General features: G+C 51.2%; 1 protein-coding gene across 4 annotated transcripts in view; it reads right to left on the bottom strand.

Annotated features, from left to right (window-relative positions):
- Positions 1 to 27,443, bottom strand: part of KMT2D (lysine methyltransferase 2D) — a 1,692,256-nt gene that overhangs the window by 126,667 nt on the left and 1,538,146 nt on the right. For all 4 annotated transcript variants that reach the window (XM_086963706.1, XM_086963708.1, XM_086963710.1 and 1 more), the window contains 2 exons: positions 8,171 to 9,335; positions 7,594 to 7,730 (listed from right to left, as the gene is read on the bottom strand). In XM_086963706.1, the coding sequence (XP_086819832.1) occupies positions 7,594 to 7,730; positions 8,171 to 9,335 (1,302 nt within the window). The remainder of the gene's footprint in view (positions 1 to 7,593; positions 7,731 to 8,170; positions 9,336 to 27,443) is intronic.

Raw genomic sequence — 27,443 nt, 5'->3', positions numbered from 1 at the left:
TTTGTCCAGGCTCCCCTCGCTGGAAGGACTCCCAGCTGCAGGGGGTCAGACTCGTGTCTGTGGTGGCAGCATCCATTTTGTGGAGCTGAGGCTTCGTTTAACTTTAACCGGGGTTCACAGTTACATACATGTCGTGTCCCTCTAGAAGGGTGGAATGCTAACCCCGTCGCCAGAATTGGCGAGGGGTTAGTATTCCAATTCGTATGACACCTTACTCGACATGTTTTGATAAAGCAATACCAAAGATAGCATTTAACCGCGAGGATTATAATGCACTTAAGAGTATATGGTATGCGATATCATGGAACAGCTATTAGGACTTGATTCCGCAAGCTGCAGACAGGCTCAGCTCATGCCAGAGCACCATCTCACACGATTCCAAGCACTCTGCCTTCAGGATTGTCAAGGCCTGCCATAGGAGTGACTGATAGGAATCTGTGTGTCCATTTTAGGGTTAGATATAGGTATACTATATCTACAGCAAAGGGTGATTACACGACTTTGCCCCAGCTGTCATGCAGCCAGTTGTGTCAAATTTAGGAGGCCAGCCAGGGGTGGCATAATACATGCTTCAGCCCCTGGTAGGCCCTGGGTACACCTATGCCCTGAGTTACAGGGTCTGATAAGGTGGCCCAGTACCAATTGGAAATGTACCTAGGGTACATGGAATCCATTTTACAGAGAGAGCAGTAGGCCTGGGGTCCTGATTGGCAGGGCCCCAGGTCGACTATGTCAAAAACCAGCTAAAACACAGGGCAAAAAGTTGGGGGCAACCATAGTCAGGATGTACCTTCCTACACAGCCCCCTTTAGGAGAATAAAGGTTGGAGCTGGTCCCATTCCAAATTAGATTATCCTGATTTGAAACTCTACAAGAAGAAACTCTGGACTTAGACGTTCTGCTCCACAGAAGACTGAAGAAATCTCCCTAGTGGGCAAGGAGTTTCCACCCTGCATCTGCAGGCACCATCAAGCGTCCTAGCGGTTCACTTTGTCGTCTTCCCGAGTGGATCCAGACTTCAGAACCCGACGAGACCCGGATTCCCAGACCTCTCCGACCTCTACCTAGATCTGCAGCACAGCTGAGATCCGTGGGTGCGACAAGACACGTGGGACCGGCCATCTTGGAGAAACTGCACTTCGCTTCCATCAAGACTTCAGAGGCATCCTCGAGAAAGTGCTTTGGGGATTGAGAAGCCCCAGTTCAGAGCAACTCCTGCACAGAAGATCAGCCCTCCAGCATCCACGAGATCTGCGTGGGGCCCTTTTGCTTGATTGCTGCTAGACGCGTTGTCTGGTCACTTGCCGGCTGGCTAGTGGCCTCCTTGACGACGATCCTTGAAATCCACACTGCTGGTCTGGTTGCTCCAGACTGGCCCCTGCAAAGGAGAAGTACCCCGGACCCTCCTGGGTCGCACCAGACGCCTTTTCCACTCACCGCGGGGGTTGCCTTTGCCAAGGCCTGTTGATGTTGATTCCGGATCCAACACCGCCGACAGCGAGAGCCTGCGTGGGACAGCTCGTGCCTCCATCCTGGTCGTCGAAGACACCACCTGGTCCACGTGGCTGCAGAGTCAAGCGTCCACTCTTCACCTGATCGTGACAACATCATCTGGTTCCTTCCTGGTTCCACTCCAGTCACTGGCTAGTGACTCTGAACATTGTCCCCTCTGCTTTCAGGTCTCCATCTTACTTGATCCACACTTGGATCACTCCAGACATCTTCCATCTGGCCGCCTGCAGCATCTTTTCTTCCAGGCTCCATAGACTTCAACGCCGAAACCCGACACACTTTGACACCTGTGCACCCGCAGCCCGTGGGTGAGGTAACGCACAAGTTACTACTTGTGTAACGATATATCTGTAAGAGACATTAGTTAGTGATAGATTCCTTAGCTTAGAATATCCTCAGGCGTCAGACTGAATCCGTAAATGTTTGCGTAGCAATACCCCTGCTCGTTGGTAGGCGTCGTGTGCGGCTCCGCGTCCGTCGTCGGCGTCGTTAGCGCCGGAATGACGTCGGAGTACTTAGACGCCGCCCATGCGAGCTGACATCAGTTCTGATACACAGCTTTTCTGCGCCAGATACGCCATGAAGCTAGGGCCCTGAAAGGGGATGACCTTAACCCTAGATATCGGTTCGCAGAACGGTGAGGATGGGTGGGTCGGTAAGGAATCTATCACTAACTAATGTCTCTTATAGATATATCGTTACACAAGTAGTAACTTGTGCATCTGAAAGAGGCACGCTAGTGATAGATTCCTTACCTTAGAATAGATACCCCAGCAATACCAACCCCGGTGGTGGGTCTGCGAACCAATAACTATACCAGAAAGTCCTGGAGGACGGAACGGCCAAAGAAGCCATCCCTCCGGACTTGACTGTCCAGGCAGTAGTGTCTTGCAAACGTGTGCAGCGAGGCCCACGTAGCTGCTTGGCAAATGTCCTGCAAGGGCACTCCTCGGCCCAGGGCAGTTGTTGTTGCCGTGGCTCGAGTGGAAGGAGCCCGCAATCCAGCAGGGGGCTCCTTTTTGGCCATGGAGTAACATGCCTGAATACACAAGATGATCCACCGGGAGATGGTCCTCTTGTGTACCGCCTTTCCCTTCTTCGCGCCCACGTAACCAACAAAGAGTTGGTCATCCACCCGGAACTGGCATGTGCGATCCAGGTAATAAGAGAGCGCACGTTTTGGGTCCAGACGGTGGAGCCTCTCTTCCTCTTTCGAGGGATGCGGAGGCGGAAAGAAGGTGGGCAAGGTAATGGACGGCCCGATGTGGAAGGCTGTGACAACCTTGGGCAGAAAGGAAGGTCTTGTCCGCAACACAACCTTGTCCGGATGAACAGAGAGGAAAGGTGGAGTAGAAGAAAGAGCCTGGAGCTCACTCACTCTCCTGGCAGAGGTGATGGCAACCAGGAAAGCAGTCTTCAGAGTAAGAAGACGGAGAGGACAGTTATGGAGCGGCTCAAAGGGAGCACACATTAGATAAGCAAGTACAAGATTCAAGTCCCACTGGGGCATCACAAAGGGAACAGGAGGGAACATGTGTGTGATGCCCTTCAGAAACCTATTTACAATAAGGGACTTGAATAAGGAAGGCTGATCAGGTAGCCGTAAGAAGGCGGAAAGAGCAGAAAGGTACCCCTCAAGAGTGCCCAGAGCAGAGCCCTGCTGGGCAAGGGAAAGAAGAAAGAGTAGAACTTCAGAAAGGGGTGCAGAGAGAGGGTCCACAGCCTTTGCTGTGCACCATGCCACAAATCTGTTCCACCTGCAGGCGTATACCGACTTTGTGGAGGGACGCCTGGCTGCCAGAATGATATCACAGACTTCGGGAGGCAAGTCAAATGGCCTCAACTGCCGCCGCTCAATCTCCAAGCTTGTAGGTGGAGACTGGACAGGTTCGGGTGCAGAACCGTCCCCTGCTGCTGCGACAGAAGGTCCTCCCGAAGAGGCAGACGAATCAGGAGATCGACTGACATGCTGAGTAGCTCGGGATACCAGTACCTTCGTGCCCAGTCCGGAGTCAGAAGGATAACCTGGGCCCGGTCGCGCCTTATCTTCTTCAGCACTCTGGGCGGCAGAAGTGGTATAGGCGGAGAGGCGTACAATAGACCGCAACTCCACTCGCGACGAAAAGCGTATCCGAGCGAGTGCCGCCTTGGAAATTCCAACGCGCAGAACTGATGACATTGCGCGTTCTCTTCTGTGGTGAATAGATCTAACCAAGGCTCTCCCCATTGCTGAAAGAGGCCTTGCGCCACGTCCGAGTTCAGACGCCATTCGTGATCCATCATGCACAGACTGCTGAGTTCGTCCGCCCTGGCATTCAGAGAGCCTGCCAGGTGTTGAACCCCCAGGGTCACGCCCTGATGTTCCAGCCACTGCCAGAGGTGCAGAGCCTCCTGGCATAGGGTCCACGACCCACCCCGCCCTGTTTGTTGCAGTACCACATGGCGGTGGTGTTGTCCGTGAACACCTGCACTACACTCCCCCGGACAGAGGGGAGGAATGCCTTCAGTGCTAGCCGAATCGCCCGCAGCTCCAAAAGGTTGATATGGAGCCGGGACTCCGCCGGAACCAGCGGCCTCTGATCTCCGCCTCTCCCATGTGGCCTCCCCAGCCCTGGAGGGACGCGTCCGTCACAACCACGTGCTCCGGGTGGGGTAGGGAGAGGGTTCTGCCACTGACCCAATCGCGGTCCGTGAGCCACCACTGCAGATGTCTTGCAGTGCCCTCCGAGATCAAGACATGATCGGACAGGTTGTCCTGATGCTGGGCCCACTGAAACGTCAAGTACCACTGCAGAGCACGCATCCGCCACCGGGCGTGATGCACCAGAAGGATGCAGGAGGCCATCAGCCCCAGAAGCTGCAGCGTCAACCTGACCGAGACTCGGGATAAAGGCTGAAAGATGGGAATCAGAGCCTGTATATCCCGAACCCGCTGTTCGGGAGGGTAAACCCGAAACTGCGCCGAGTCGAGAACCGCTACGATGAAGAGGAGCTTGTGAGAGGGACACAGGTGCGACTTCGGCACATTGATGGAGAACCCCAGCAAGTGCAGGAGGTCGGCCGTAGTCTGGAGGTGACCACCTGAATTAAGGCGGAGGGAGTGAGGAAATTAGCGATTTTCCTAATTTTCCTCAATTGGAAAAATCCAGAGGAAACCACGGTTCCAATTTGGGATTTTAGCGAGAGGTCCTCATTGATGGTTATCCCCAGACTTTTTACAGTCAGAGATTTCTTAGGGGGAAGGCCCATATCAGCAGGCCAGAAGTTAGGGCTCCAACTGATTTCGCTCTTGCCGGGCAGGATCAACTCAGTTTTCTTGGGTACCAGAAAGTAGTGGGAGTAACAACCACACCCTACTTCTGGCCCAGGAACACGCTCGATGGCCCCCTTGGCCAAGAGGGCCGTGACTTCCTCTTGCAGAAGTTGCAAGTGATCCCCCGACACGCGGTGGAATTGCGGTGGCATGGATGGAGGGGTCGCCTCGAAGGGGAGGGAGTAGCCCCTACGGACGATCTGCAGCACCCACCTGTCCGATGTGATAGTGCGCCAGTGGAAGTGGTGATGGCGAACCCTGCCCCCTACTGGCGTCACATGGGCCTGAAAACTCGGAAGAGGAAGGTTTTGAGGCGGTGGCTGTGGAGGGAGGTGTGGACTGGCCTCCCTAATGTCCCCGACTGCCGCCGCAGCGGTTTCCACGAACATTCTGCGGCGCGTGGCTGGCAGCACGTGTGGGGGCGCCCCTTCCGTGGCCACGAATGGCGCGAAAGGCACCCGATTGCTGGCGTGTGGACGAGAGGCCCAAGGTCTTGGCCGTAGCCCTGGAGTCCTTAAAACGTTCCAGCGCATGGTCTGCCTTGTCGCCAAAGAGGCGACTGCCATCGAACGGCATGTCCAGAAGTGTGGCCTGGACATCGGTTGAGAAGTTGGCGGATCTCAACCAGGCGTGACGTCGAACCGCCACTGTCGTTGCCATCGCCCTGCCCAGTGAGTCCGTGGTATCCAGCCCACACCGGATGGAATAACGCGCTGCATCCTGGCCCTCCGCAAGGGTTTGGGCGAGTTTAGCCCGGACCTCCTCCGGACATTGTGGCAGCATGTCCGCAACCGCGTCCCACAGAGTGTGGGTATAGCGGCCCAAGAGACAGGCGGTATTGACAGACTGAAGCCCTAAGCTTAGGGACGAGAACACCTTCTTCCCGAACTGTTCATATCTCTTGGATTCCTGGTCGGGCGGGGCCGACGGGAACGCGGTCTGGGAATTGGAGGCCTGGATGACCAGGCTCTCGGGGGTGGGATGGGTGGACAAAAAGCAAGGGTCGCCCGGGACCGGGCGGTAGCGTCTGGCCACGTTCCTATTCACAGGCGGACCTGTGGGGGGCTTGGACCAAGTGCCCACAAGAACGTCACACAAGGCCTCATTGAACAGCAGCAGAGGCTCCCTGGAGTTTGACTGCAGTTTGAGGAGCTCAGTGAGGAGGTTAGTCCTCACGGCCGCGACGGGGAGCTCAAGGTGTAAGGCCTGAGCCGCCCTCGTCAACACTACACTGTATGTAGACCCCTCCTCCGAAGCCACGGTCGGAGGGGAGACAAATCCAGTGTCTGGCGAAGTGTCAATACCACTGGCCTCCCCAAGCTCATATGTCCAGTCCTGTTGAGACTGGCACTCCAGTGCCAGAGGGTCCTCGGACCCCCCCCAATCTTCCTCGTCACCAGTTACCTGTAAAACAGTATTAACAGACGGGGCCTTCTCATGGAAATAAAAATCTCCAAAGGCCGTCGGAAGCGGCGCCCAGCGGCGCTGTTCCGGCGACAGAGTTGGACCGAGGGGAACATTGGGGACGGAATCCACAATGGGCGCCGGGGGCGACACCCGTTGGGCCGGCGCCGGTAGGCCGTGAGGTCGACCGGTGACGACCCGGATCCGGAAGCGGATCCGGTGAGGTCCTGCGGCGCCGGAACCGAAGTCGCCGGCGGCATCGGGGCCGAAGCACCCGACCCGCTAGGGCCTCCAGTCGGGACCGTCGGGCCCGGAGGCGCCACGGAACCAGACTGAGGAGGGAGGGACCTCATGGCCATGAGGTACCGCTCGATCTCCTCCGGCGTCGCGCTGTGCCCAGGGACCCGAAGGTGTGGGGCAGGCTGCGACGCTTGCGACTCCTGCGGAGCCGCCTGGGCGGTGTCGCCTGAGCCCCCGGTCGCATCGTGCGAGCGTCGGGGTGGGTCGGAGGAACGACAACGTCTCTCCGACCTCTCATGCCTCTTACCTGAGGACTTGGAGCCAGACGACCGGTGTCCACTCCCAGAGCTGCGATGACTTCGACCCCGCGACCGGTCCCTCGACCTCTCGTGGGACCGGGACCGGGACCTGGAGTGGCGCGGGGCCGACTGCCGGAGCTCGAGCCGCTTGCGGGACCGCTCCCGCCTAGCTTTCGACGTCAGGGCCCGGCAGCCGGAACAGGTGCGGTCGCTGTGGTCGAGGCCTAAGCACTTCAGGCACCGGCGATGGGGGTCCGTAACAGACATCAGTCGGTCGCACTTCGAGCAGGGTTTGAACCTGGGCATCCCTACCGGCACCGATAGAGTCGAAGACCGAAGGAAGAAATGATCAAAAAGATCAAAAGTTTGGTCAAAAAATGACTAGGGGTAGAGCTTCTCCGGATCTGCGCTAGCTGGCGCGGAAAAAAGAAGAACCGACGTCAGCGCGCATGGGCGGCGTCTAAGTACTCCGACGACATCATTCCGGCGCTAAAGACGCCGACGACGGACGCGTAGCCGCAGACGACGCCTACCGACGCGCAGGGGTATTGCTACGCAAACATTTCCAGATCCAGTCTGACGCCTGGGGATATTCTAAGGTAAGGAATCTATCACTAACGTGTCTCTTTCAGATATGCGGAGTCTCACGCAATGTATGCATACAGGTCAACAGAAAAGGCATGGCATTGGCTCATGTAACATGTACAAGGCCTACAATGAAGGAATAGTTACTGTAGATGCAGCACATTTACAGACACCACGAATGACAATATTGCTCACAGCTAACTCACAAAAAGATTACTGCAGTGAGAAAACGCAACTTACCGATTCTGCAATGCGCACAACAGCATGCAACGTGAGGCCAAAGAGATCCTCTCCTTTCAGGTATTCAGGAAACAGTCGCAGCATGTCCAACTCTCTTCTCATCCTTGCCACAGGCTCCACAATCTGATTCCAAACAGCTAAGAAGAAAAAAAGCAGTCAGATCTCCTCGATGGGACCTTGAATCACAAGAATCAATAGGGAAGATATAACGATCAATGGAAAACTGATCTTGACAGCTGCAGGAAAGGACTTTCCTTGTCACACTCCACAAAGTCACTGTGGGTGACTAACCACTGCCCAGGTGGCCCTCTAGACCCCACCGTCACCTGTAACCGCGATCACCACTAAGAAAAACAACAGTTTCAATATAAACACCTCCTCATGCAATAGAAACAGCAGATTCCGCTTCACTACACCCACTGAATCTAATGAAAAAGGATGAAGCTCTAGATGGTACGAGGACTAGCATTATGGGCAGTCCACTCTACTCCTCTATCCACATTCAAGAAACCCTGAATCCGACCCAACAGCTTCCATACCCTGGCTTTTCACAAACCTGTATGCGCCAATGTCTCACCTTGTGCAGAGGAATCAGATAGCACCATATCCTCGTGACCGTACTCTATCACCTGCACGGTGAACTCAGGCTGGCCGTTATTGTCACAGATGGAACAGCGGTAGCAGCAGCGCCGGTTGTTATAGCGCATACTCCAATAAATGCGCGTAGCCTCATAGCCTACTGGGTAGAGAGCAGTTACACTGTGGAAGTCCGCTAGTTGATGTGGGAGTAGCTGACCGATGGCATGAAAGATTAGCCCACCTACACGGAACATGTGGATACGCTCGCCCCGTTGAATGATCGAGGCAATCTGATTAACTTCGTCTCGTTCTATGTAAACACGGCGAAAAACGGCAAATGAGCTGAGCTCGTGGTCACATGGTCCTTTTAGCTTGTGCATGGGGCAGAGCATTGTCTTGTCCTTGAAAAACATGCATTTGGCACGGATGGCACAGGCAAAGTGATAGACATTGGGGCAGCGAATGCGATTACAGCTGTTTGTGGCGCCAGTCTTCTGGCACACAGAGCACTTGGTGAGTAGTCCACGGTGCAGTGCTACCTCCACATTGATAAGGGCACCCCCTTGTGTCTCGTAAACCTCTGTGGACCAAAGAGCGCAGTTCAAGTGGACCCAGAGGTCAAGGTCAAGGTTTAGTAGTCGTGCAGGGCCATCTGTTGCACCATCCCCTTCCTCATGGCAGAAACAGCACTTCCGCAGGTCTATAGGAAGAGTCTCTGGCCTGAGGGTGGTACCAAGCTTTTCAATAAACTCCGATATCTCTTTATCACCATCACGCTTTGCACCACCCTTCTGTATGGTGATGAGGATTCGCAACCGCTTCCAGCGCAACCCCTTCCATTTTTTGATCCGTGGACGTGCCTCCTCATTGTCTTCAGAGGGGCGGGAGCGCTGTTTTACTTTTGCTATCTCTCTCAAGTCTTCTATGGGAGGAGAGGGTGGTGGAGGGGATGGAGGAAGTGGAGATTGGGGCATAGGGGGTTTTGACTCTGGTCCATATTCGAGTTCCTGAGTTTTTGGTTCTGTGCTACTTGAAGGAGACGGTGCAAACGGAGACAATGGGGGAGATGACTCCTCTGGCATAATGGGCAGCTGGCGAACATCCAAGTTGGATACTTTGTTGACATAACAATGCTGCCCAACTTTCTCGATGGCTGGTGATTCCTATAGAGGTTTCAGAAAAAAGAATACAAGTGCCAAGATTAGACATAACCGGTACATGAACCAGGAACCAATAACATCATCAATATATACAGGTCAAAGAGAAATAGAGGGGCATTATGGAGGTTAAAGGGTTACCTTGCATACGGGGAGAGAAGTAAGATAGACATCAATGGTCTTTCTCCAGCAGGCAAAGGAACACATGCAATTTTATCCTCAAATGACCCAGTGGACAATGTTCTTAAGTTAAAAATGAGGCACACTGGAAAATAATAGGGGAGACCTGCTTAGACCAAATAGGGACTAGTGTCTAGGCAATAGTCCATGGCACAGAGAGAATTATGCTGATAAAAGACAACAGGTTCAAACTACTATATGGGAAAGCTGGTCATGTTTTAACAGTGCCAAATTTGAAAGTCAGAAGCACATTTTGTTGGTAGCCTACTTAAAAGCAGTGAAAGGGATCATGATGTCAGCTCACTTAGACATGAAAATGATTACCTGAATTAATTTCCAAAAATGATATCCTGCTGAGGTGCAAAGATAATTCAATGTATCAAATCCTATTCTCTTTACCAAATTGTAACAGCGATAGAAAACACCGGCACGTATGATCTCATTAAAATGTTGCATTATCTTATTATTATTATACAAGACCTAACTCTATGGGGGGTTTATCACACCATAGGCATCTTAAAATCCCCATATAGCATCATCACATCTCATCACTTTGTTCTGAGATTCCCTTGTGAGTGATTTGAACCATGTAGAAACTAAGGGAAAATAAAAAAAAGTTACTAACCAGTAAATGTGTTTAAGGCTTGTGGTGTTCAAGAATCACATACTGTGTACTCTACTACAGATTTGGGCTAGGAATCTGAAAGTTGCTTTTCTGTAGTAAAACCTTTGGGGTCATATGTACTGACACATTGTCCCATTGACACAGAATGGATACAACCCTTTCATACATATGGCTCTAGTTCTCAAGCATGCAATTACAGACTCCTGATCACGTCCACGAAATTAACAATGCACAAGGATACAGGTGCAACTTAAACAAGCAATTGCAATGCAATAGGTCTCACATTAGGAAAGTTTGAGCTATTGGTATTGTAAATGACAATTTTTCTATTTTTGTGTTGGTTTTGAAAATAGCGAAATTAATAGCTTTGTCATTTACAATGCCAATAGTTTTAACTTTCACAAACGTGACACCTATAGCATTTGTAATGCAATATGTGTTGTATTTACATGACTTAGATATATTAATATTACAAATAACAATGGCTTTTATTTTTTTTAATTAGTACTTAAATAAAAGTTATTGTAATTTATAATGGCAATAGCTTAAAGTTTTGTAAATAACTTTTGGGAAGATTATGTTCAGTGTATTTTATTGTGATGAAAATCCAAGAACAGAAGTGAAATATTAACATCTTTTTATGACATTTGTAATAAAGCTTGAAACATTGAGAGAACATATTAGAACCAGTTGTTGTTGAATGGTTGCACAGAGTGATGCTGTGGCGTTCAGTGCTGCTGAGGCGTTCAATGGTGCTGAGTGATGCTGTGGCCTTCAGTGGTGCTGAGTGATGCTGTGGCCTTCCGTGGTGCTGAGTGATGCTGTGGCCTTCAGTGGTGCTGAGTGATGCTGTGGCATTCAGTGGTGCTGAGTGGTGCGGTGGCGTGGAGTGGAGTGGTGCGGTGGCGTGGAGTGGTGCGGTGGCGTGGAGTGGTGCGGTGGCGTGGAGTGGTGCGGTGGCGTGGAGTGGTGCGGTGGCGTGGAGTGGAGTGGTGCGGTGGCGTGGAGTGGTGCTGTGGCGTGGAGTGGAGGCATGGAGTGGAGCTGTGGCGTGGAGTGGTGCTGTGGAGAGTGGAACTGTGGCGTGGAGTGGAGAGTGGAGCTGTGGCGTGGAGTGGAGAGTGGAGCTGTGGCGTGGAGGGGAGAGTGGTGCTGTGGCGTGGAGTGGTGCTGTGGCATGGAGTGGTGCTGTGGCATGGAGTGGTGCTGTGGCATGGAGTGGTGCTGTGGCATGGAGTGGTGCTGTGGCATGGAGTGGTGCTGTGGCATGGAGTGGTGCTGTGGCATGGAGTGGTGCTGTGGCATGGAGTGGTGCTGTGGCATGGAGTGGTGCTGTGGCATGGAGTGGTGCTGTGGCATGGAGTGGTGCAGTGGCATGGAGTGGTGCAGTGGCATGGAGTGGTGCTGTGGCATGGAGTGGTGCTGTGGCATGGAGTGGTGCTGTGGCATGGAGTGGTGCTGTGGCGTGGAGTGGTGCTGTGGCATGGAGTGGTGCTGTGGCGTGGAGTGGTGCTGTGGCGTGGAGTGGTGCTGTGGCGTGGAGTGGTGCTGTGGCGTGGAGTGGTGCTGTGGCGTGGAGTGGTGCTGTGGCGTGGAGTGGTGCTGTGGCGTGGAGTGGTGCTGTGGCGTGGTGTTGTGGCGTGGCGCTGTGGAGTGGTGCTGTTGCGTGGAGTGGCGCTGTGGCATTCAGTGGTGCCGAGTGATGCTGTGGCGCTGAGTGATGCTGTGGCGTTACATGCTGTTGAATTTATCAATTAACAAACATTACCAAAAATACAGCCTGAAGAGTCTCTTTGGAAAGAGTCGTTTAGATGTGCAGTGTTAAAAAAAAAGCATTTCAGATCTGGAGAACATCTCTGGCCCATCATGAGGCTGCTGTCTGCTTGCAGCATGTTTCTAAAAAAGAATCAGCAGAGTCCGAAAGATATTCATGGGCAATGTCAAAAGTCACGGCAAGTGGAAGCAAGCCTGTATTTCAAGAGCTGTTAGATACTGTATTCTTGGCAACACGAAGACTGAGCAGACGGTATTCATGTTCCTGGGCAGGCCCGATCAAAACAGCTTTCAAATATGGCGCGCTCTGTTTCATGCGCGAGCGCCACGCGGCTCGGTGATAGTACACAGTGCAGGTTCAACATATGGAAATAGCACCAGACAGTAAACCTCTTGACATCTAATGGCATCCATTGGCAAAAGGTAACAGGCGCTTGGGTAATGTGAACATAATATAGCGACCAAAAAACTCAGACAAGTTGTGAAAATTGAAAAAGAGAACTAAGTACTGTAGGGAGTAAATGCGACACGGACAGATGATTAGTAACACACACACAATCATACCCCCACACAAACACACACAGGATGCCTCACAAGTTAGATATACGTAAGCACACAAACGCGCATGGTACACAGAGATGTCCCCAGGCATAACGTACACCCGTACCGCAATACACAAAAAAGTGTCACCATGGCACCCCTTCTTCATATGCCCACCTCCATTCCACCCTGGGCTCGACACCCTCTTCGCTTGAGGTTCTCACACTAGATGAAGCTGGCTTCAGGACTGGCTTCTGCTGTTTCACGGTCGCGATACTGTCTTTCACCCCTCCCCACCCAGTCATGTTATACGGCGGGCCGGAGTCGAGCCCCCACTCCTGATTCTCCTCTACACACAAATGTCCTGAAATCTAGCGCCTTTCAGAGGTAAAGCTGGGAGCCCATCAGCATCACTTCGCTCAGCACCAGCCTTCTCTGCATCTAGGCTGCCTTTCTGTTGCTTTTATATGGGGGATGTCTCCTGTATCGGCCGGCCTCCGCCCCCTTCTCCTCTTCACCAAACACACACCCCTCACCAGGCAGCTCCTGTCGAGAGAGAGAGGGGGCAAATCTCAGTGCTCACTCGGCTGTCCTGGAGATATGAAAAAGATGATTATGTGACGACCCTGTGGTGTAACTGACATCAAATTAGAAACCCCTGCTGTGAACCAGGCCAATTAGACTGTTCGCGAGAGAAATGCGAGATAGCTCAACTCTAACAGAAAAAAAATCCCACTCCGTGGCGACTGAGAGCCTGGGGCTATTAACACCTCTCAGTTTCCATTCATTAAACCAACACATGCCGCGTTTGAATAACAAATACAATTAGAGGCCAAATGGGCGCGGGAGGGGTTGAGATGTACCATAGAACCAGGTGGATTTTAAAGTGGGAGCTGTGCTGCAGCATCAAGTTTCATTAACTTTATGCTTCAGCACGGCTTCCGCTTTCGTATTATCAGTACAGATGCCGCCCTTGTTTGTAATACGAAAAGATGCGCCTTCATTGTAAGTGGCATGACAATGCGTTTCCATATGCTACAGCCACCACATCAGAAAAGATAAACCCTGCATTAACATCTAATACATCTTAGTTCATGTCCACGATGCCAAATGTAGTATCTTCCATCCTGATTAGCCATCATCCTCCTGTCCCCTAACACGCCTTGGAACGCTCCGTGGTGACAGCACTTAGAATGTCACCACTGCAAGGGTTCCAAGGTGAGCGCCTGAGGAGAGTCCTGACCGGGAGCGTCGCGGCCGGACTCCAGCTGTGGCTGAGGTCGTGTACTGGATTATCTACTATTTGTCTGTAAGCCTAAAAAATGGTTTGAGACTACCATCCACGTCTCTGCGCCTGCTTTGCTGCTCACTACACTGGCGACGAGAACGGAGAAGAAGGCACACACGACCTCAACATGAGAGACTTGCAAAGAATAATACTGGTGACGTCGAGAGAGAGCACAGCGTATCGTGACGGAAGAAAATATACTCGCCACATCAAGAGTGAGCTACTGTCCGTAACAAGTGACACGGAATCAGCGTGCGAGCGAGTGGCAGAGGAGACGCCCCACAGCGAGTGTAGTTGTGGGAGTGGCTTTTGGCCGTAGTCAAGTGCTGTGAGGAAGTACCTTTAGATCACGCACTGTGTCTGCTTGAAGTTAGAGAGGTTCTCCTCACCTCAGTTAGGGCATTTCCTGTCAATAGTACTATAACATTGCGTAAGAGTGGGGAGTCTGACAAAAAGAGGGATTTTAGAACAACAGTGCCACCTTGTGGGCTCCAGAATACAGACACGGTCGCTCCTCCTCACGCTGCTCCCTGACCTGATTCCAGACGGGTATCGTTACTGCAAGTCCACTGCCTGCATTGTAGACGCATAAAATATTTATTAATTAGCCTTGTGCGCCAGATCGCTACATATCGCCTTAAAACCTGTTGAATTATACTAAATTAGCATATCACCGTAGCGCGAGTCGCCCATAGCGCGCTGCAACGCTCTTGTTATTTGTGCTGCCTTAATCTCACTTTGTGCCTGATTGTGTGATTATCATAGCGTTTTACAATTATTGTGCCCCAACCCTGCATCGCTTTTGGCTGACTGCCATTTTGGTTTGTTTGTTGTTGTTTTGCCTTCCCTCCCCGGCTCTCCACCCCGCCTCCCGCCTCCCAGCTGCTCCTCCCTCGCCCCTCCCCTTCCACTATCCACATATGACAGATGCCTCCGCGCGCAGCGTTCACGCGCAGCGGTCGCGCCAAAGGTAAGCCCGTCTACGCCCGTCCGCGCCTGGACCGCGCCCAGCGCCAGACCCCCTGGCTCCCGCAAACCGCACTCCTCCCGCATAACGTATGACGCTGCCACCCTCCTAGCCCTTAACCCCGGACGCACACCACAATGCTTCGAAGCTGCCCCTGGACGTACCCACGGTCCCTTCGCCTGCCACTCCTGCAAGTTCGTTTGCATCAAGACCCACACCAAATCCTCTTCCTCCAAACACAGCTCCGACTCTAACCACCTGAAGTGCATCCTGCTGAACACCCGCTCGGTCCACAGACACGACACTGAACTCTGGGACCTACTCGACATTGCGTCACTGGACATCGCCTTCCTTACAGAAACCTGGATGAACGCCTCATCAGCACCCGACATCGCCATAGCCATAGCCATCCCGGACGCTTACATCCGAAAAGACCGCACAAACCAAACAGGAGTAGGCATCGCCATCGTCCATAAGAACACCATCAAAATCACGACTAGCTCCGACGATAACCTTGCAACCGCCGAACACCTCCACTTCCAGATCCACACCGACCCCAGGACCACACTTAGAGGCACCCTCATCTACAGACCACCAGGAACCCGTAAACAATTCAGCGAAGACATCACTGACTTCATCAGCCCACATGCCCTTCCCTCCGAGAACTACATCCTACTGGGAGACTTCAACTTCCACCTAGAAAAGAAAGACGACAGCAGCACCACCACCCTTCTGGACAACCTGGCCAATCTCTGACTCAAACAACTTGTTGACACCCCCACCCATGTAGCCGGACATACGCTCGACTCTGTCTTCACCTCCTGCAAACACATCTCCTTCGATCATACCATAGCTCTCCACTGGACGGACCATAGTTGTGTTCACTTCAGCTACAAAACTACCACGATTCACAACCCCCCACAACCTATTCCTCGAAGAAACTGGAACAAAATCACCACCGACCAACTCCTCACATCGCTCAACCAAAACCATCCCGTCCTCTCATCGGACCCAAACGAAGCCGCACCCAAACTCAAACAATGGATCACTCACAGCGCTGACGAATTAGCACCCTTGAAAAACCACCAGACCAAACAAGGTAACAAAAAGGCCCCCTGGTTCAACGATGACCTTAGGAAATCCAAGAAACTATGCCGTACTCTCTAGAAAACATGGAGAAAAAACCCAACCACTGACAACCTGACCACCTTCAAGGCTGCCACCCGCAAACACCACCAATTGATTCGATCCACCAAGAAATCAGCATTCAAGGATCGACTCGACAACAACGCCCATAACAGCAAGGAACTTTTCAACATAACAGAATTTACCAACCCCACCGCAGCCTCAAACGACATTACTCCCTCCCAAGACCTCTGCGACTCGTTATCCTCTTTCTTCTACAACAAAATCGCCGACATACATAACAGCTTTAAGAACATTTCCAAAGAACAGTCCACTCCACCCACCTCCGAACCCGAACCCCTCTCTAACAACCTTAGCACCTGGAACCCAATCACCACTGAAGACACCATCCGCCTAATGAACTCCATCCATTCAGGTTCGCCAACCGACCCCTGCCCCCACCACATCTTCAACAAAGCAGACTCCATCATCGCACCCCATCTCCGTGATGTCATCAACTGCTCATTCAACTCCGCTACCTTCCCAGAAAGCTGGAAACACGCCGAACTCAGCGCCCTCCTGAAGAAACCCACAGCAGACCCCTCTGAACTCAAGAACTACCGCCCCATTTCCCTCCTCCCATTCCCTGCCAAAGTCATTGAGAAAGCCGTCAATAGCCAGCTCGCCGCCTTCCTTGAATCCAACAACTCCCTCGACTCTTCACAGTCCGTTTTTCGAGCCAAACACAGCACCGAAACCGCCCTCATTGCAGCAACAGACGACATCAGAACACTACTGTGAGAAGTTGGCCTGATATATAATGTTCACTATTCTAGTGAGCACTTTGTATCAGTCCAAACAACCCTTATTGATGATTGGTTGTAAGTCAACCTTATAGACCAGCTATCCTAGTAGCATGGATACGAGCAGTCTTCGGGCTAAACTCTAGAGGGCGTGTTAAGCCAGCTGTTATACCATCACATATACCCCTTGAACACCAAGTGAAAGGACACCACACAAGTGTTATGAAAATAAACAGTGTATTTATTTAGATCACAACAGCCCTGTACTCTTTATGAGGACAGGGTACTAAGCACACAACAAAACTCTTACGAAAATACTATGAGTTGCACAATTTACACAAATGCCCGAGGGGCACGAAAAACCATATACTATAAAAGTGGAATGCGAAATTACTAGCAGGTAAGTACTAATCTCATAGGGTTTGGAATCGCTAGGACTGGACTACTGAACCTTCAGATTACTAGCAGGAGGCCTAGGGGACTCGGGTGCAGAGTGTGCACTCTCACGCGGGATGCGGGACAAAGTCTATGGATGCTAGAATTTACAAAGTTAGTGATATCGGACGAATCCGACTAGGTAGAGCTGAAACGAAAAAGGATCTGGACCCTTGGATAGTGAGGCTATGCTGGGGCACCGAAATGCCGAAGTTACCTAGCCCAGGGGCTGCGGATGCATAGGTCTGGAAAGACGTTGGGAATCCTTGTTGCAGTCTATGGAGCCTGAAAGAAGAAGTTGCTGGCAGGCGACCAGTGAAGAAGTTCGGAGTGATCCAAGCCTGGATCGAAGATGGAAGACACCTGTAAGCAGAGGGGACCAAGTTCTGAATCACTAGCCAGTGATTAGATGGGCACCCGGATGGCACCGGATGGAGTCACCTCGACCAGGTGAGTGGGCGGCGCTGGGCTCTGCAGTCTCACGGACCAGGAGGCGTTGTCGGCGACCAGGATGGAGGTGCGAGCTGTCCCACGATGGTATCTGCTGTCGATGTCGCTGGACCCAGGATTGGGGCAACAAGTCTTGGCAAATGCAAGCCCACGCGGTGGACTTAAATGGCGTCTGGAGTGGACCAGGAGGGTCCGGGGTGCTCCTCTTTTGGAAGGGAGCAAGGCCCAGTCTGGAGCAACCAGACCAGCGGTGTTGATGTCGTCGTTCGTCGTCGGGAAGGCCACAAGCCAGCGGGCTAGTAGCCAGACAACGCGGTGAGCAGCAAAGAGCAGAAGGGCCCCACGCAGATCTGGTGGATGCTGGAGGGCTGAACTTCGGTGCTGGAGCTGCTCAGGGTGGGGGCTTCTCGGACCCCAAAGCACTCACTCGAGGATCCCTCGGCGGTCGTGCTGGGCAAGAGTCGTGCAGTCTTGAAGATGGCCGGTCCCTCGAGGTCTTGTCGCACCCACGGATCTCAGCTGAGTTGACGATGTGGGTAGAGGTCAGAGGTGCCAGGGAAGCCGGGTCTCGTCGTGCTGGTCAGTCGGATTCCGGAGGAAGGACGTGCAGCAAACCGCAGTGTTCTTGGATGGTGCCTGCGGGTGCAGGGTGACTACTCCTTAGTCACAAGGGAGAAATCTTGAGAAGAAGTCGAGAGTTCCTTTCGTAGAAAGTAGTTTCAGGATTCAAAGATGATCTAATTTGGAAGGGGGCCGGCTCCTATCTTTATACTAGTAAAAGGGGCTGGCACGCGACTAGGTCCTGCCCATGGGTGGGACCAGGAAGGGGGGTGGTTACACCCCTCTCCCATGCCGGACTTTCCCCAGGCCGGGGCTGGTGTGCCCCTGGAACTGGTTCTAGCCGGCCTATGCATAGTGAGCACCGGGGTGCCACTTGCAGTCACCTTCCTCTAAAGCCCTGCCTACCCAGGATACACAAAACCCTGTCTGGGATGGTGCTAGCACCGCCCCTGACAGGAAACCCTTTGTCCAAGCTCCCCTCGCTGGAAGGACTCCCAGCTGCAGGGGGTCAGACTTGTGTCTGTGGTGGCAGCATCCATTTTGTGATGCTGAGGCTTGAGTTAACTTTAACCGGGGTTCACAGTTACATACATGTCGTGTCCCTCTAGAAGGGTGGAATGCTAACCCCGTCGCCAGAATTGGCGAGGGGTTAGTATTCCAATTCGTATGACACCTTACTCGACATGTTTTGATAAAGCGATACCAGAGTTAGCATATAACCGCGAGGATTATAATGCACCTAAGAGTATATGGTACGCGTTATCATGGAACAGCTATTAGGACTTGGTTCCGCAAGCTGCAAACGGGCTCAGCTCATACCAGAGCACCATCTCACATGATTCCAAGCACTCTGCCTTCAGGATTGTCAAGGCCTGCCATAGGAGTGACTGATAGGAATCTATGTGTCCATTTTTAGGGTTAGATATAGGTATACTATATCTAAAGCAAGGGGTGAATACACCACCTTGCCCCAGCTGTCGTGCAGCCAGTTGTGTCAGATTTAGATGGCCAGCCAGGGGTGGCATAATACATGCTGCAGCCCCTGGTAGGCCCTGGGTACACCTATGCCCTGAGTTACAGGGTCTGATAAGGTGGCCCAGTACCAATTGGATATGTACCTAGGGTACATGGAATCCTTTTTACAGAGAGAGCAGTAGGCCTGGGGTCCTGATTGGCCGGGTCCCAGGCCAACTAAGTCGGAAAACCAGCAAAAACACAGGGCAAAAAGTTGGGGGCAACCATAGTCAGGATCTACCTTCCTACAACTACTGGACAATGGAGAAACATTTGCCCTCATCCTACTCGACCTCTCAGCCGCCTTCTACACAGTCTGTCATAGCACCCTCATACAACGCCTCAGCAACGTCGGAATACAAGGAAAAGCCTTGGACTGGATCATCTCGTTCCTCGCCGGGAGAACCCAGAGAGTCCGACTTCCCCCATTCATATCAAAGGCCACCGAAGTCATCTGCGGAGTACCACAAGGATCATCACTCAGTATCACCCTCTTCAACGTTTACATGAGTCCCCTCGCATCCATCGCGCGACAACACAACCTCAACATCATCTCCTACGCTGGCGACACCCAACTGATCCTCTCCCTAACCAAAGACCCTAACACCGCCAAAACCAATCTTCATGAAGGCATGAAAGAAGTAGCCGAATGGATGAAAAACAGCCGCCTAAAACTTAACTCAGACAAAATGGAAGTTATCATCCTAGGATCTTCCCCCTCTGCCTGGGACAACTCATGGTGGCCATCGGCACTGGGCACAGCACCCACACCCAGACCACGCACGCAACCTAGGCTTCATCCTAGACTCCTCCCTCTCGATGACCAGACAAGTTAACGCCGTCTCATCCTCTTACTTCAACGTACTTCGTATGCTCAAAAAAATCTTCAGTTGGATCCCCACCGAACCAAGAAAGACGGTCACCCACGCACTGGTCACTAGCCGACTGGACTATGGAAATACCCTCTACGCAGGAACCACAGCCAAATTACAGAAAAAACTCCAACGCATCTAAAATGCATCAGCCAGACTCATATTGGACATCCCTCGCCAAGCTCACATTACCGGCCACCTGAAAGACCTCCACTGGCTTCCCGTCAACAAGAGAATAACGTTCCGTCTCCTCACCCACGCACACAAGGCCCTCTACAAACTAGGACCCGAATGCCTCAACACACAACTGTCCTTCTACACACCCATCCGCCAACTTAGATCCTCCAATCAAGCTCTCGCCGCAGTTCCGCGCATCCACAGACCCACCATGGGAGGTAGATCCTTCTCCTACATGGCGGCCAAGACCTGGAATTCTATCCCCACTCACCTCCGTCTCACACAGAACCACATTTCCTTCAGAAAGGAACTTAAAACCTGGCTATTCGATAAATAATGCACCCCCTCCCACAAGCGCCTTGAGACCCTCTGGGTGAGTAGTGCGCTATACAAATTCCTGAACTTGAACTTGAACTTCATATTTCATGTCAAAAATGTGTTTGGTTATTTGGTAAAGGTGTTTTCTGTTTGTGTATAGCGCAACCTCTTTCCTGCCATAGCCATTATAGCTCTACCTAGATATCGCAGTGGGAAATATGCAAAATGTAATGCCACCCCCCATGTTTTTAGTGAATCCAGGGGACCCTACAATACAATGGAAGAAATGGAAAAAAAATGTTCATGAACTATGCTGTTTGCGGGCCAAATCTGGGCTTATAGAGGAAGGTAGCCTTGTTAGCATATTATTTGGGGGCGGAAGGTGAAGAAGTCTTAGAGCATCTCCCAGAGCTAGGTGCACATGAGGCTAGAGGACTGAATGAGTGAGATAAGCATTAAAAAACTGGACCTACACTACCTCCCTAAGACTAGCACCATCATGGAAAGATACCATTTTGGGAAGAGAGGACAGAAGGAAGGGGAATCTATCGAAGACTGTGTCTGATTTGTGTAAACTTGCCGCAACATGCAAATTTGGGGGTTCAAGTGAAGAGAATCAGAGACCAGTTTGTGTTAGCGTGCAGAACGCAACAGGCACGGGAGGAGTTGTGGCTAAAGGATGACCCTCCACTAAGAGAAGTACTCATTGTTGCCAAACAGGTAGAACACATGATGCAATGTGTGAGTGAGATAAAGCAAGACAGTGAGGGCAAAGACAGCGAGGGGAAGGTCAAGGAGAGTGAGGTAGTGGCAGAAAGGGACAGCATAATGGAAATTAAAAGACAGAAGTTGGGTCATAAAGAGCAGAAGGAAGGCAAAGTGGGATGGTCCTTTAAAGGGAATTATTATAGGTGTGGCAAGCTAGGTCACATGGCGAATGACAAAGATTGCCCCGCGCTCAAGTACACATGTAACAAGTGTGGTAGGAAAGGCCATTTCCGACAGTATTGCAGGAGTGGTCAGGGCTTTAAGAAGCATACAAGAGACAACATGTGTGATGAAATCATCCTACAAGTTGAGAGTGGTCAAGTCAACAGTCCCGAAGACACCATTACGATTGAGGGGACCGGCATTGAGGCCATGTTCGACTCATGCTCCAAAATCACGATCATTAATGCCAAAGAGTTTGAAAGGGTGGCCAAGGGTAAGATCAGGTTGAGCAGAATGGACGTTAAACCAGCGGGGTACAGTGGTCAACCCATTAGCATGCAGGGCTACTTCTGGGGCACGATACAGTATAAAGATAGACTCACAGTGGCGAAAGTGTACGTATCCTCCAAGGGAGACAACATCCTGGGGTGGCAAGCACAAAAGGAGTTCGGCAAAGTGAAAGGAACCAGGGACAGCATTGAGACGGAATCTAGGAGGTGTTCAATGACGAATTGGGGTGCCTGAAGAACTACTTCCACTGGATAAAACTGAAGGAAAACGCTGTACCAGTGGTAGCCAAGGTGAGGAACCTTCCGTTAGCCATTCAAGAAGCAGTCAGAGGTGAACTAGAAAAACTGTGCAACCTGGGGGTCATAGAGCCAGTGGAAGCAACAGAATGGCTCGCGCGATCGTCGCAGCAAGAAAAATGGATGGATCGGTTCCTCCTATGCATCGACCTCAGGGCATTGAACAAGGAGGTGGTCGTGGACAAATTCCCCCTGCAAAACATCACGCAAATGATGAGTATGCTGGAAGGAGCAAGGGTATTCTCAACATTGGATCTAACCTCGGCCTACTTCCAGATCAAACTCCACGAAGACTCACAAGAACTTACTTCATTTGTGACTCCCATGGGTGCATTTAAATTCAAGAGAATGCCTTTTGGGTTGGTCTCCGCAGCGACGGTTTTCCAGAGAATCATGGGGAGCATACTTAGAGGTATTCCCGGCGTCTTATGTTACCAGGACGACGTACTCGTGTTTGGCAGAGACAACGAACAACATGACAGAAGGTTGAGGCAAGTACTGGCGAGATTTAAGGACCAAGGCCTCACCGTGAAAAGGGAAAAGTGCAGATTTGGGTGCAAGGAGCTAGACTTTCTGGGGCACAAGGTGACGCCAGATGGGATCCGCCCGAAAGCCGGGTTGCAGAACACCATAGCAAAGTTGATGCCTCCAAAGAACAAGGAGGAAATAAAGTTGTTCATGGGAATGCTGGAATTCTACAGTAAGTTTGTAAGGAACTTCGCAGACAGAACATTAGCAATACTACGCCTGCTCAAGAAAGATGTAGTGTTCGATTGAGATGAAGAGTGTCAGAAAGAGTTTGAGGAGGTAAAGAGAGCACTGGCAGAAGCACCCAGCCTGAAAGCGTTTGTTCCAAACAGAAAGACCGTGGTAACCACTGATGCAAGTTCAAAAGGACTAGGGGCTGTCCTTTCTCAAGTAGGGGCAAGGGGAGAAGAAACAATAGCCTTCGCATCTAGATCACTACAGAAGTCCGAGACTAACTACTCAGTGATCGAGAAAGAGGCGTTGCCGGCACACTGGGCCATGAGCAAATTCAGAGATTTCATCTAGGGTACTAAGTTCACCCTGCATACAGATCACAAGCCTCTAGTTGAAGTGTTTAACAAGAAGGGACTTGACGCGATATCGAGCAGAATCAGGCGATGGGTGGTAAACCTGCAAGAATACACATTCTGTGTTGAATATGTACCTGGAACGAAGAATCTTGCGGCAGACTGCCTCTCGCGACTGGTAGAAGAAAAGGCGGAAGACGAGTCCAAACACAAGAGTAGTGAAGACAAGGAAGACTTCCAAACAGAGAATGTGTGTGTGATCCATAAGTGAAGAATCTTGGAAAGAGGCCTTGGAGGCAGACGACCTATTGATGAGAGTATGTGAGAGAGTAAAAGGGACGTGGGGACACGAAGATAAGCAAAGCGAAACACTACGCCCGTTTTGGATGGTCAGGGAAGAACTGTCTGAGGTTGACGGATGTCTGTTCAGAGGAACAAGGCTGATCCCGCCCAGAGCGGTGAGAGAACAATTGGTGGATTTAGCCCACGGCTGACATATGGGCATCACCAAGACCAATCAGAGAATGCGAGAGGATTACTGGTGGCCGTGCATGGACCATGAAATCGAAAGAAAAGTGAGAGATTGCATCCCTTGCACGGTTATCAGCAAAGTTTTGAAACAATACACACCGCCTATGGTTTGCAGGCCACCCCCCTCGGGACAGTGGGACGAAGTGGCACTGGACATAAAAGGCCCGCTGACTGGAGAATTACGCACACCGTACATCCTTGTCCTAGTGGACTTGTACTCAAGGTGGCCAGAGGTGAAGATAGTACCGGAAATCACCACTAAAACTGTCGTTGAGTTCTTGCGAGAGCTATTCCTCAGGGAAGGATCACCTAGCAGTTTACTGACAGACAATGGAGTGCAGCTGTGCTCAAGGGAGATGAAGGACTTCCTCGAGAGTAATGGGATTGTACACAAGCGCTGTGCGCTTTACCACCCCGAAACCAACGGAATGGTAGAACGATTCAATAAGACCCTGAAAGATAGCATCCAGCTAGCCAAGACTAATGGCCTGAACTGGAAAGAAGAAATCACGAAACGTCTGGAAGCCTACCGTCTGACCCAACACCAGACGACGGGAGCAACCCCTTTTGAATTGCTCAGAGCGAGAAGACCTAACACCAAACTATCACCTGGGTGGATGGGTTGGCACAAAGGATGGACTGATCACTCTAGAGAGGCTAAAGCGCTAGACAGACAGGGCAAAGCCATGTTGGAAAGGAAGGAAAGGTTCAATAGATTGCACTCCACCCTTGATGCGGGATTCAGGGTGGGAGATGACATAAAAATCAGAGCACCCACAGGGAGGGCGAGTTGGTCCGAGTTCAGCAGACCTACAAAGATTGTTAAATTATTCAGGAACGCTGTGAAGACCCAGGAGGGAAAAATATGGAACTTGGGAAGAGTAGTGAGGTATCACCCCCCAAAGGAAGACTCTGTAAAGGGGGAAGTGAAAGTGGATACGCCCATGGTGCAAGGTGAACTGCCCCCTAGGAAGCGTTCTGTAATAGCTCATCCTGCCGGCAGGATTAGCCAAAGAGTGGTTAGACCGCCCAGACATCTGGAGCAATATGTGACCTAATATGCGGGATATGTTCTGATAATGTTCTTGTGTTATCATTTGTAGTTTGATGTGTAGGGAAGGGGGGGATGTGTGGTATCTTCCATCCTGATTAGCCATCACCCTCCTGTCCCCTAACGCGCCTTGGAACGTTCTGTGGTGACATCACTTAGAATGTCACCACTGCGAGGGTTCCAAGGTGAGCGTCTGAGGAGAGTCCTGACCGGGGGCGTCGCGGCCGGACTCCGGCTGAGGTCGTGTACTGGATTATCTACTACTTGTCTGTGAGCCTAATAAATGTTTTGAGACTACCATCCACGTCTCTGCGCCTGCTTTGCTGCTCACTACACCAAAGTTTACATGGCAAAAATAAAATACCTCAAGACATCGATCAATGCTTTTGTAGTGCTTGAATTTATCAGCTAGTAGCAGAGCACACATTTGTGTTTCTTCTGCGAACTGTTGTGCAGAATTAAGTGCCTAAGGCCAAGGTAAGTGCAAAACTGAAAGAGTAACTGGGTCAGTGTGTGAGTGTGCTTCAAATCAGGGTTATTGATAAAGCGCCTCTACAAGAAGCTTCTTGCCGCTGAACCGGAGGGAACTGCACGACTGAATCTAGGAACTGGCTCTGAACGGCAGAATAAAAAAAGTTTTCAAACATTTTCTAAAAAGTGATTCAATCATTAAAAATTCAAATACGTTGTAGAAAAACACAGTGATTATTCGAAGTTTTCAGTGGTTGTTTTCACACGCATTCTTTAAAATACACCCTAAAAGCCCCGGCGACCTGGATGCATAATCACAACAAAGCCAGAGGCGGCAATTACAACGAGTTATCAGGTTTGTGGCATTTACACTCATTGTGGGAGGGAGGGAAGGAGCGCTTTAACAACACACACCTTTTTAGGCAAACAAAGAAACATGAAGTGAAAGCAGTTCAAAATTCGGTTGTGCTGAGGGCTCCCTCTTGTTAACCTCCCAATCACATCTTCTTCATATTCAAATGCATTTTTTCTATCAAATTTACACAAGAAGTAATTTGGAAGTGCGAGGCGTTCGTGACCTTGGCACTTATTAAAGATGCTAATATGCTTTTTGGCCTTTGATGTCAGGCGAACAATGGCGGACGAGAGCTGGCCCGGGACACGGTAGGTAATCCGTTATTTATCACCAAGTTATGACTCCCAGCAGAGCCGAATGACAGTGAGAATCAATCATGCCTTGTGCGCGGCAGGCCTCCCCTGCCTCCTGGGGGGGAGGACTCTGTTTAATTAGTGCCTTTCTCACCGGCATAATGTACATCTGCAGCTTCAGCAGGAACGGGCCCGCTTGCTCCCTGAGAAGTGGTGCCTTCAATAAACAAGAACAAGTACGCAGCAGCCTAGATATCTGTCCGCATTGGAGAGAGGGTGCAGTCTTGGCAGATGAGGAATGCACACTTTTTGTCTGGTGTGGGACTTGGGCAGGAGCAAAAGGCTGCCAGCGAGCACGGAAGACAGCCAAACAGAAAGCAGCTTAGTATCCGGGTTGTGACTGAGAGGGCGGGGCTGCCCACGCATGCGCGCTATTTGCTATGAAGAGGGAGCCCCGGCGCCAAAGCGAAGTGCGGCAGCTGAAGTCCCGGGTCCCAGGAGGGGGCCGGGTGAAGACCAGCGGATAGCACTGCGGAGCTCCCATGCCGAGTCTGACCCACTGGCTGCCGAGGGAGAGAGGGACACGCAGAAAGAGCCCGGTGAGTGGGGATGTGTGCGCGTGTGTGTGTGGGCGAGCGTGTGTCTGTGTGTGTGCGAGTGGGTCTGTGTGTGCGTTTGTCTGTGTGTGCGTGTGTCTGTGCGTGTGACTCCAGCAGCTTAGCAGAAAGAAAGCTCAATGTATTGCCAGTTGTGTTTTGATGTTGAGAAGTAGGCTCTGCAATCTTTTTTGGGTTTCAAGGTCAAAGGGGTTATGGGGGTTTCAAATCCTTTCAGCACTGAGGCTCCTCATTCGTTTGAGATGCACTTTATACCAAGAAGTCAATCATCCATGAGGCGTTAGACCTCTCCAAGGTACTTACCCCTCCTGGAGCTGAAACCACTTTTGAGGGTGAGGTCATCAACCCCCTGATTAATTCCATTTTTAATCAGTCTCTCAATCTAGGGTTTCTGCCAGTTGGTAAGAAATTGGCCAAAGTGGTCCCGCTTCTGAAAAAGCCGGCCTTAGTTCCTAACATTCTGTAACTATAGGCCAATATCACTTCTCCCAGCCTTCACTAAAATATTAGAAAAACTTGTGTGAGAGAGTGCCCTCTTTCTGCATGGTAGCCCCCCACTTTTTGCTGACTGCTGATGTGCTTTGACTGAGTGTGCCCTGGGCTCCTGCTAATCAGGTACACAGGGCCTATGTTCTTTCATTAAAACTGCATTGAAACACACACCCAAATGTGGGTGTGTGTTTCAATGTGGGGGTGTGCCACAGGTCAGCTCCTGGTAAATGGTAGAACCGTTACCCATGGCACTGTGACAAAGGAAAACCTTTAAGGGCTGCAGCACTTATTGTACCACCCTTAGAGGCCTGTACCATTACACTCACAACTGCCTTTGCAGGCTGCGCGTCTTGGTGCAGAGCAAAGGTAAGAGTCAACATGGCACACATCCCTGTGTGAAAAGAGGAGGTTGGAGAACTTCACACCAAAGAGAACACACTGTTGAACAATGTGAGGTTTAAGTCTACAAATTTTTCCAACTGGTGCGTGCTACACAGTATTTGAGGGCTGCTGGTCCCTCATATTTACAAGTATGTGGAGGTTTGATCCCAGCCTAGTATTATCACAGAAAGAAGTTATGCGGATCAAAAAATTCAACACCATG

The sequence above is a fragment of the Lissotriton vulgaris genome, chromosome 1_1 (assembly GCF_964263255.1).
Source record: "Lissotriton vulgaris chromosome 1_1, aLisVul1.2, whole genome shotgun sequence".
NCBI classification, from domain to species: domain Eukaryota; kingdom Metazoa; phylum Chordata; class Amphibia; order Caudata; family Salamandridae; genus Lissotriton; species Lissotriton vulgaris.
Note: the sequence above shows the minus strand (reverse complement) of the source record. Positions and strands in the feature narration are given on the sequence as shown.